Source organism: Acanthopagrus latus, chromosome 2 (assembly GCF_904848185.1).
Source record: "Acanthopagrus latus isolate v.2019 chromosome 2, fAcaLat1.1, whole genome shotgun sequence".
Taxonomy (NCBI): Eukaryota; Metazoa; Chordata; class Actinopteri; order Spariformes; family Sparidae; genus Acanthopagrus; species Acanthopagrus latus.
This window is the reverse complement of record NC_051040.1, coordinates 6,344,944-6,357,100: the sequence shown is the minus strand read 5'-3', so window position 1 is coordinate 6,357,100 and position 12,157 is coordinate 6,344,944. Positions and strand designations below refer to the sequence as shown.

Genomic DNA, 12,157 nt, shown 5'->3' with positions numbered 1-12,157 from the left:
AGCCCACGGACATTGATTGTACACTACGGGATTTTTTTTTTTATTCTGCCCTTTTTTCATATGAACTCTCTAAATCTAATTTTCATTAAAACAAGTGCCACTGGGGTGGCATAACTCTCTTGGATATCAATATGGTTTAATTTCAGGGTTTGCAAAGCTAAATTACAGTACAACACATAACAATGCTTTAGCCCTTGTTAAAAGGATACAAACATTTTTCGGGTTGGGCTCAAATTTCGAAAGGAATTTAAATACAACATATTCTTCATTATTTTACAGAGCCAATATACATAATACATAAGTGCTTAGTATACAAAGCCACATACAGAACCAGCTCTCCACATTAGTGATAATAGCAGAGTGTACGGTATAGTGCCACAATGGAAGATTCACATTTCAGTGAAGCTGAAGGTAACCCAGCACACTTAAAAGCCCATTAGTCCCTGAAGAAAGACATTACTGTAGCTGTGGCCATGAGACCCTCTCTACATTTTGTCACCAGTAAAAACAGACAGTGCAAGGTAAACAAAACCCTTGTGATGTTTTCCTCAGAATCACTTCAGTGTGAGGTTCTTTTCCCATTAAACTCTTACGAACTTAACTTTATGTTTTATGTTTTCTTGTTTATGTATGTATATGACTTCCATCCTCTTTTACACTTCTCTGTTGCTTTCCAAATGTGCCAATAAAACAATAATGAAACGACACACAAAATACCTGAAAATGGTAGTCCATGTCAATTCTGATCTGAGAATTAGATTTACACACAGACATCTGAGCCCGAGCTGAGGTTAATGCCCACTGTACTCGCTCACAACAGACCCACCATCAAATGTGTGTTTACTAGAATGGACGTTTAAATGTGCTTTCATTGGTGCTCACTCCAGTAATTGCATCCTTGGTAATTATCCTTCATTCTCTCAAGCTAATGAATGTTTTAATGCTCACATTAGAGCATTCATTTAGCACATAACAGCATTTTGATTACTACAAGCCAATTAAGATCAATTTTGCTTTGTGACCTTTATGATCCAGGCTGAATGCCCCAATTAAATGTCATGAATGATGAACCATAAACATCTGAGAGATGGAATTGAGATGAGGGAAGAATGATGCACAATTTTGCCACAGCATGTGTTATATGTATATGCTGTATACATCTCCATATCTCTGCTATAAACACATTCTGAGGATCAAATGAGCAATTTGTTATCTGCCTTTGACATGCAACCTGCAGTAGCTTCTCATTAATTGCATTATTCATATTCACAGCATCTGACAAAAGATTCGACTTCCATCCCGTATGCCTCCAGGAACATCATTACCATTCTCTACAGCATTGCTACTTAGGTTTTATCCTTTTCCCACAGAAGCCAAAAGTGAAGTAAATCATAATGAAGACAGCAAAGGACAGCTCTGCTCTCATTTGTCCTGCTCGGTAATAATAAATCATAACCCCGGCAACACATAAAACGGGATAATTCTACAAAAGACATATGGTCCAAATCGATTTCTTCATCGCGGCAGCCCACCACAGAGCCGTTTCCTTCAACAGTCCCTGCTAATTGGCCTAATGTATGAATGATGTGTTCGCCCAGCTATTAAGGCCATCTATCTGTTGTCTCAGGTCTGTGGCGGTGGTGCGTAGGAATCTGCATGCTGCTTGCCATAGTGTAGTCTGAACCCTCTGAGGTGGCAACAATCAGCCAAGACTCAGATATACATAATGTATGAGGAGGAGCATGCCAAGGAACCAGCTGGCATGATATAAGAGGAGGGCTGTGTTCAGCTTTAGACAAATGTGCAGAGACAGTCCAACCCATATGGATCGACTTTGGGAATCCAGCAAGTTTTACCCTCTCTTGGAGCTCCGTGAGCTTTGTCTGAGCCTCTTATGGAAGAGGATGAGATAGAGGTCCTTCTCGTTTACACTCTCACCAAAGATACATTAATCTTCTTAGCCGTCTTCCCGCTATTTCCCTCACACCTGCAACCAAATCTCTGATCCTCCTTCCAGGTCTGTAATGAAACGTGACATTGCTGTGTAGACAAATTGTAGGTCACAACTTCTTCAATGCACAGCTAGGATTATGTTCCATCTACGTACCTTAGGACCCCCAATGGGTTTATAAACTAACAATGTGCCACTGTGATTATTTCTCCATTGCATTCTGCAATTACATTAACAAAAGGTTAATTGGAGTAGTCTTGTTATTAATGGAGATGGTGTTCACTAACAAAAGACTGTCAGTCATTTTTGTTATCATCATTATTGTTTAAATTTTTTTTGTGTGATATTGCTGACAATTACTTTTTGTTGTTGAAAATATCAAATCGCATGCAAAAATTTATGAAAATGTGGAACTCACAAAAGAAAATGCAATGTGACTTCAAGTGCCATGTTTTATTTCCACATCTGGAAATTCTAATCCACGTGTAAAAAAGCCAATCACTTAGGAAAGTATTTAATTCACAAGTGAAAATGTAAATGTCACAATTTTCAATTTAAATTTGAAACAGTGATGTTACAAGTGAAAAGACACATTTCCCATGTGACATTCCTGTAAGGTACAGTGAAGCAAAATCCCTCATGGCAGATGCTTGGGTAAAGAGTTCATTCATATCACTAACTGTCAAGGTTTGCTTGGGTTTGTAACCCATCATGACTAACATGTGTTTCAAACCATGTCCAGGTGACCTAAACCTAACCAAACCTTTTTACCAGAGAGATGAAAAATATCATGAATATATGTATTAGGATATTACTGCATTACTTGGACTCATGAATAATGTTTGATGCAAAACATATATTGCTAATGTTACACTGGTGTAGACTTATGGTATTCAGGGTATTTAAAATTCTGGATAGACACAGACATCCCTTTTCTCTTTGGCTATAAAAGCTACTCTTTGGGTTTTTTTTTTTATGTATCATATTCTCATTCGTCAGACCTGAATTAAAATGGAACAAATTATAGTCGGGGCAAAGATCAGATTTTGTCTTACTTTACCCAGCAGCTGTCTAACCCAATTGATATAATATGGAACCTCAGCTTCATTACAGATGTTTCGCTTTACTCCACTATAGCCCTTCAAAATGATTTAAAAGGTCATTTTAATAGTCCTTTTTTTTTCTTCATCATTATTTCATATCTAACTCTAAACAGATCCAGACAAATGCCCTTATCTTTAATACAGAGCTTGAGGGAAACAGAATAGACAAAAACAGAGAAATCAAGAGTAGATTTTAAAAAAAGAAAACGCCTCACAGAGTGTTTTGTCTAATTTAAGACAGAACAGCAGATGTATTTTTATCATCTTATCTTGGATGTGTTGCGCATCCGGAATCACACATAGAAGCTGAGAAAGCTAAATTTTTTTGGATAACATATGCACAACGACAGGCCACCTTTGTGAAGAGGGAGTGGGAGAAACGTGAATGTGCATCAAACAGTAACATATGGCCGCGCTGTCATGGACACCCAAGGGGATTGTAGTAGGCAGAGAGGTGGACAAGAGAGGCAATGGACAGAGACAACACGCACAGGGAAAAAGGAACGATTTATCTAAACAGGCACAAAGATACCAAAACATCTAAACATTGGAAGGAAGAAAATGCAACATTGCTGCATTGATATAATATACTCATTGAGGGCAGTCTATGACCAGTTGTTTATCAGAGGGAGAGAACAGCCTGCCTCGAGCTCAGCCAGTCTGCAGTTAGTTGTTGGACTGAAAGGTAGCATAAGGTTGAATCTAACATTTTTCATTGGCTCCTACAAGGAGGCACAACAAACGGGAGAAGAAGGACAGTTGCAGCCTTCTGCCAAGCAATTAACTGGTGATTTGGCACAGCAGAGATTTCTTCCCAGGTGTCCCACCCTCTTCCTCGCATGAAGCCTGTGTTGTTCCACGCCTCCCGTTTCTCCTGATGGCCTCACAGGCATCGTATTAGTTGTGCCAATAAAGCTTTTCATTTGGCTGTTTAGAAGGAGATGGAGAGGAAGTGTTCCCACACTTAGCCCTGGCAACCTCTGCTGAGTGGACTACATTCATTTTGTCATCCGTATTGCTCTGGAAAAGGACTCTGTCATGCAATATAAATGGCTGCCCAAGAAGGGCAAAGTGTTTCATACATATTGTTCTCTCCGAGCTCTCCAACATGCTTATAACGGCAGCATTGTGCTTTGTATTCAGAGATAAGAGGTGTGAACAAAACACAGTTAACTGGCTTCAGTTAGGCCAAATTAAATAACCAAAAGATACGATTTAAATGATTCATCAGGTGTTACATCTCTTCAGAGAACATAGAAGGTTTTTGGTTTTTTTCTGATATAATTTGGTGCTTTTCAGATCTGGTTCTGCAGAGTAAAGTATTAAAATGCTACATCTATTATACAACTGGGAATACAGACAAAATAACAATATAAAGAATGGCTTTGGTTCAATGACTTTTGCTTGAATTCAAATCCTTTGGGCACATTCGCACAATTCACACAAGAGTATCTATTTAAGATTCAGTTAACTTTCGTTTAATTGTATTTGGAAGTAATTTCATCTAATAAAACACCTTAGACCTCATTACCAAATCCAATCACTTGCGAGGGAGAAAGTATTTCTTCAAACCAGACTGTGACTCTCATTCTGCTGGTTCACTCTGGCGTCGATCAATTGTTATTCAAAGAGGAAGTTAATCTTCAATCATCGAACCAGTGATATTGTATTAGCAGCTACAGCATAAATGAAATGGGTAATATGCTGTGAGAAACACTGAAAGATGAACATCCCAACCCTTACAAGACCAGTCCACTGTTATACTCCCTTTCACCCCAATTCCAATTTATCAACTCCAGACTTTTGTCACCTTTAAATTGGATTTGGCTGGTGAGAGCACATTATAATTCATTCTGGCCCGGGCCTTGTTTCACAAGGTTGCAACAGTGTGCTTCCTTTTCAGTGACATCCAAACAGCTATACAAATGTAGGGCAGCTAAAATGCTAATTAGGCCCAATCATCTCACAATCCACAGGCGTCACTGTGTTGTAAACAACGCTGTCAGTGTTGCATGATTACAAAATTTCAATTCAAAAACAGTCTATTTCTGTTTAGTTTGTGCCCAGGGACATCGGCGGAGACATAACTTCATTAAAAGTCTGCTTTGACATTACAAGGAATACATTTCCCACACATCCTTTTTCTTGTGTTCAGTAGAAATTGTGTGCTCGCAGGCAGGTAGGGACAATTTAGTGCATTCCAAAGTTGAAACATTGATGAAGAAGACTCCTGTAGTAATATAATCTGGCTGAGACATCTTTATCATATCGTGTCATTTCATTATCACAGCCATTATCCCCGGGAATATTACTCACCTTTCTTGTCCCCAAAGAACAGGGTCTGTTGTGCAGGGTTTGACCACTGGAGGGAAGTGTTATCATTGTAATCCACACGACAGGTCATGTTGGCTGTGGCCCCCTCCACCACCGTCACATTCTGAGTTATGGGGAACTGACCTTGGCTACCTGTGGGATTATGAAACAGAGTTTGAGGTCATGGCCGTGATATGAATAGATTGCTGTTTTTGACTGGTTGTTACTGTCGAAGCACATGAATGTACCATTCAGATTTGACACCTTTTGAAGTTAATGTTCTGTCATCACATCACCCAATTACATTAATTTATTACATCACAATAAACCAAAGAAGGCTTAATGGAAGTCCGCTTGACATGGACTCCAGCCTTCGATAGCAGCTGGAGCTAGAAAACGGTGGTTTTTTTTGTTTGTTTTTTCTTTACGGTGGAACAATGGTAGGTTTTACTCTCCCAGAGCGCCTTCCTCGCTGCCTTATTGCAGGGCCCTAATTGGTAGCATGGCCTAATTAGAGGTAGTCATGTTCTGCTGTAGAGTCTAGAGCTGCAGCTGGGTGGTAAATTGACACATAATCCTAGACACTGTGGGCCTTCGATCCGAGCGACTGCCTTGCCCTGAAACAGCCGCTCGTCACAGTGTGCAGAAGACATCCAAATGAGGCCTAATCACCCAGCCTTGCTGGATTTTACCTTCTTATTCCACATTTGTACTTGTCGTCTCAGCAAAGTCCCCTAATTACATTGCAGAAGCATTTCTATCCAGTCTGTGTTTTATTGAACTCTGCCAAGCTTCTGAAACAGATGTCTAAAACCAATGTTCTTTTTGCTGGGAATTGTGAGAAGACAAACTGTACACTAATAAGAGCCTGACCAGACTAGCCCCTTTAAGGATGACAACAGCAAACAACAACAACAACCGTGTTACAGCTCTCGAGTTTATGCATGAAGCTGTATTTGCCTAGGAGCGCTTTGCTGTTTGCAAGCTTATCTTTTTTTATTATTATTTGTGCTTTTATTTCTGCTTTATTTAGACAGTGACAGCTGGAGAGAGACGGGGGAGGCAGGGAAAAGAAAGAGGGGAGTGGAGGGCTGGAATCGAATGCAGGCCGCTGTGGTAAGAGCTCAGCTTCAATACATGGTACCTGCGCTTCCAGGTGGGCACCCCTGCAAGCTAATCTTTGTGCATGTTTTCCCCTGATTTCATAGGTCTGGTTTGTTTTCCTCTTGTAATATGCCTGAATGTGAAGGTGACATTGTCTCTGCCTCTCCCAGGTACAGTTCACCACAGGGACACTTCAACTAAGGGAGCAGCTGTCTGCCTCATTAGTCCAGCTGAAATGGGGAAGCGGAGAAGGCTGGGACAGCCAAAGGTCCATGGACCTTCCTTGACCTCGATTGTCCTGATGGAGACTGTTGTGAGCTAGAGGTGAAGGTGAGGCTGACTATAAATAGTAATGGGAAAAGGATTCCGACAGTGCACATTACTTATCTGCTCATTACAGCCAATCACATCAACAAACACGTCACCATTGCAATAATTCATATGCAGTTTGCTGGGTGTATGTCAGGTAGCCCAACATAACCAGCAACACACGTCATGTTTAAAAGGGCGATGGATGTGGATTCATTGTGAGGGGGGTATCATGTGGAGGTGTTATCTGTGCCTGCATAACTTTAAAAAGTTTTGTCGTATCATTGACCCCACCATTTCTCCAGTATCTTTACTACAGTATCTGTCTGCAGTGTACACTGCTGACTAGCTACAGAAATGTTTTGAAAACAGTGAAATTCAAACTGTAATGAATATAACTTTCATCCCTCAGGTTTCATTGGGGTAGCAACTGCTTTAGCAAAAACCTGTTGCAGAGGTGCCTTTTAATTATGCGTGCAAGGTTGATAAAGGCTGTCCACATAATCAGAAGTATGGCCATATAGTGAACATTGTATTAAAATACGTGTCAGTACAGGTTAGTGTGCACAGCAGCTAACTGCACGGGCTTCACATAATACATTTATGAAATTCCACTGTCTTGACATTCTGTAGCCATCTGGAGTGTGGCAAACGCTGTCCTTTTTTGTGGAAACATAATCCCTAGCGCCAACTACAGAGTGTATTTCATTTTTTTTTTTCAGTGATGATTGGACGGTGGTCAGCCTTACCTCTACAGTTCAGTGCCAAACAATATTCCAGAAAGTCACTGAACCACAAACTGCTCCAAGGACATAACACTGTATAGTGTGCACCTATACACCAACCTCGCTTTAAAAAAGCATTTGTTCAGGTTTGTGACAAGGAGAGTTCCACAACATGTTGAATTAACATATGGCATAAGTTTTCACTTATTGGGCCTCATTAGACTTCATTAAAAATTGTGTGGGCATGTGCAGACTGTTTGAATGACGTCCATCTCAACCTCCTTGGCATTTCTCACTGAAGACTATTTGAAATGTCTAATCCGACTTTAAGTACATTCCCTTCTATAGCAAGTCAAAATGTTTGCTGTGAAAACAGCAGATTAGTTTAATTGCGCCTGTTAGAGTTATAACTGTATCATTCTTTTGTTTATTAATTAATGAAGCAAGACATCAGATGAAACAGGATGGAACAGAAGACAATTCTTTCAACAAAGTCAAAGTGGTTCGATCCCTGGCTCCAGCTGCATTTCGATGTGTGCTCAGGCAAAACACTAAACCCCAAATTGGTCCGGATGGCTGTTCCATCAGTGTCTGAGTTTGTGTGAATGGATGAGCATTGAAATATTGTGTTGTGCTTTGGATCAAAAACCTAAAAAAAAAATCACATGGCACCTCTGCCAACAGTGTATGAATGTATGTGTGATAGTGGCATGGGCTTGTAAAGCACTTCAAGCATTGGGTGAACTAGAAAAGCTGCTAAAGTCCATAAAACATGCATTATTTTACATACATAATATTTGGTGACTTTGTAACTCAGGCATAGCTCTGCCAGATTTGGGTCTTTAACAACTGGCTGATCTTTTGTAATTACCTTGTTAGAAATAAGCTGTGGTATAAAACGGCGGTGGTGGCAAAGATGCAAGACAATGTGCCACACAAATGACAGAAAATGGATTCAAAAACAAAGCAGACAACTGACTGGATAAGAAACACATGAAACAAAACAGATATTTGTGTTGAATGAAGGCCACAACATGTTTGAGCATTTCTGAATGAGACTGTTCTAATTTATTTAGAAAGAAAATTACTGCATGACATCAGACAAAAAAAGAAGAAGAAAGAAAAAGCACATTGCGGCTCTAACAGTAAATGGACAATAAATACTGTAGGTAAGGAAAGATACAATAAAAGCTTCTAGATGAAAGAACAGATTATGTTGAGCCGTGGCTGTTTCCCAGTGAGAGGGAACAAACAGTTCTGAGAGAAATAATGGAGGTATGAAGGTTGTCTGCTCCACTGATGATCCAAGACGACTCAGTGAAGTGCAGTGATGGAATGAGGAATAAAACTACACCTTTGCAATATGCTTTTGGGGAGGATAGGCTATCCCTTTAAACACAAAGCACATCACCTCTACAGGCGAAAAGACTTCATTACTGGGCACTGCTGTATTCCCTTTTCTGTGCTCATACTGAATGATAGGGAACTTCTTATTTACAGTCAAGGCCAGCTGCAGATTGAGAGCTTGCACATATTTACAGTAGACAGCAGGCAACCTGCCTACCATGGCAGCAAACAGCTGAGGTGAGGATTGTGTAACCTGAGATATCTTGATGAAAGTAGCTGGCGCCCTCTGAAACATGAATACCATTAGTGTTTGCCTTTTTTCAGGCTGGCAACTCTACCTCCTTTAATCCGTGAATATCATGAAGTGCACTAGTAAAGAAAAAAAAAATCAATATGTGATAAGTCACATCAGTGTTTTTCTCCCTCTCCCTCTCCATTTCCAATTCAGCCTCCCTACTGCTTCTCAGAAAGGGAGGTTGAGATTAAAAACATGGAGTGATGATCCCTGAACTGAAGATGAACTCATTTCTATTAAAATTTAAGTTAATCAATTAAAATTCAAGCTTTTTATCGTTTTGTTTGTGTGTGTGTGTGTGTGTGTGTGCTTTTAATGAAAACATTTCCAACATCAGCCTGCTTATGGGCCTAACTCTTAAAGCTATAATTGGTCCCCTGGCAGTGCTTTCCCCTATCCACAATGTTTTTTTATGACAGTCACATGGATCTGAGAGCTGCTGTAATTTTTTTTTTTTTTTTAAATGAGCCCACTCCACTGAAAGCTGAAACTGGCAATATCACCCTGAGCTGGGAGATTATGGTCCACATTCAGGTGGGCCACCAGCACACTGATCATCAGTCACAATGTCAGCACACATGAGATTAGTCAAGTTGTTTGCTCTGCTTCACACAGTCAGAATGCTGCTGACACATCTCTCCGCTGTGACTTAACTTTCATACAGAATCAAGTGACACCGCCTCATGAATCAAATATTTACCTGCACAGCTGAAATTAGGTAGAAATGTAAATGCTGGGCAGCGAGGATAGCATCTTCATCGTAAACACAAATATTTGACGATTAGATTTTAGAGAGGAACCACGGAAACAGATGTCTGCTTAAACACAGAGCAGGCGAGGGGGTTTCTGCTCTTCGTCTCTATACGTTTTTAGCAAGCGATGAGGTCTCTGCAGCATCTGTAGAGTATTAATATGAATACAGATGTTCAGATTGGCTGGCTGTTGAGTGTGCATTAACGATAAACTATTTCATTTCAGCTCAACCAGCCCCTCTTCATGCCGTTATCAGAATGCAGCGTAGACCGTAGCCTGATGGAATCTGAGTCTGACAATATTAGAAGCCAGGAATATGATACTAAGGTTATTGATTTTGTGAGTCTTGTGGTCTGGGCGGTTATCTAGAATATGTGAATATGAGGAGGATAGAAATCTGTATGCCTGTACTTAAGAGAAGGGATTAATAGAGTTAGAATGATGAATGCAAATGGAGAGCTTTATCATTATTGACGATGTGGAAATCTTTTGGCTCTGTTTTGATATGATACTTGTGGAAAATCGAGGCAGGCTAGGAAACCATTTTCTTAAAACTGTGTTGCATATATAATTTCACTGACTCGTTTAATGACTACTGATCCAGGGTGTTAAGGTGAAAAATAACAGGAACATCTCTGTTGAAGAGAACAGAGAGTTAGTGGAGGAAGAATGAGCCATACCACCCCAAAAGCCTTTCTCAGTTTCAGCTGACTGCACCAAATAATGGAAAGCAGTGCCTTGATGAATGGCTGGAGAGCAGTCAAGCACACCACTGCAGAATAAACTGTAAACTGCAGGCAGGATAAAAAGAAAACAAATAACTCAGTAAATAGTTCAAGAAATAGCCGATGCCTCCATTCATTACTGAATAATAACAAATATTAATTTTCATATGAAATGAAATCCAGGCAGTTTATCAAACCATAAGTTCACCTATGCAGCTTGATTTTACAAGGGCTTCTGTGCAAATAGCGATGTTGGAGGTGCTGAGCGCCACTCTGCATGTTAATCAGTCATGGCAACTTCATACAGTGCCCGCCACTGACAATGTGCCATATGATAACATGTCTCTGAATTAACTGAATGTTTTTTTTTGTTAGTGTTGCATTGTAAAGGCTGTCTCGTCTTCAAAATCTTCATTTCATTTGATCAAGAATAAATTGTTGACATGACAATTCAGGCAATGCCTATGAAAATAATTTTAAGAATGCTTTTTTGAATAATGGCACTAAAACAAAATGTATGAATGAAAATATTCTGACAGATTTCCCTGTTTTTTGTTCCCAAGTAGTCTGTGTAAATGGAAGTTATTTTATGTTTGTAAATCACAGATGACTTCTTTACTTGCAGGCAAACTGATCAATGTTCAATCTTTGGAAGGATCACAATTGACCTTGAGTCTCCTGAATATGTTATTATTTTCAGCGCTGTCTTTGATTGATTGTCAAATCTAAAACAAAATGAACAAAAACAATTATTTAACGCAGAAAAATTAATCCTCAGATCGAGTAAACAGCAAGTGCTGTGAAGCTGAAAACTGAAAGTTTGCCAAAGAAAATCAAACGTCTTGCATTAATACTCATAAGGTATTTAAACAGACAATATACTCTTGAGAACACAGTAATTAATCACTGAAATTGCTGTGACTTGACAAAATTGTAATTAATTGGCTAACTCTAAACTGTGTGGCCTATTTGCCAGCATGTTGAGACAGAAGGAAGTTGAACATCCGCAGTGTATAAATATTCCATTTAATTAAAATTTGAGGCCTCTTGTGGTGTGCATTCCTTGGTGGAGAGAACAAGAAATAATAGAGCTTGCTGTCTCCCATGTGAGACAAATACAGACAACTCTCTGTTCCAACTCAGTGTGAAGTTTTGAAAAAGCTCACATTCTGCTCTTAACATCCTGTTGGATTCTCAGTGTTACTCCTTTTTTTCTGGTGTTGTAATAACTTGTCCTTGCTTGGCTCCGTCACATTCTCAACAACTAATAGACACTTTATCACAGATGACACATCCACCAGTACACCAGACGTTATACCTACTAAATTCTGCAAAGGTTATAGGACCAACTACATTCTTTGTTGTAAATAACTCCAGGACTAATGGTTGTGTCCCACATTTTACAGTCCAATATAGCCTCCTCTGAAGAAACCCATCCTTGATTTAACCTTCCTTACTAACTTTAAAGACCTTCACATTTGTAGTGTTTTTTTTTTTTTTTTCCCGCAAAGATTCTGGAGAAAATAACTTCA

The 12,157-nt window shown here is 39.6% G+C and overlaps 1 protein-coding gene across 3 annotated transcripts in view; it reads right to left on the bottom strand.

The window, feature by feature from the left end:
• Nucleotides 1–12,157, bottom strand: part of cadm2b (cell adhesion molecule 2b) — a 139,603-nt gene that overhangs the window by 21,445 nt on the left and 106,001 nt on the right. For all 3 annotated transcript variants that reach the window (XM_037087832.1, XM_037087841.1, XM_037087850.1), the window contains one exon: nt 5,371–5,520. In XM_037087832.1, coding sequence (XP_036943727.1) covers nt 5,371–5,520 — 150 coding nt within the window. The remainder of the gene's footprint in view (nt 1–5,370; nt 5,521–12,157) is intronic.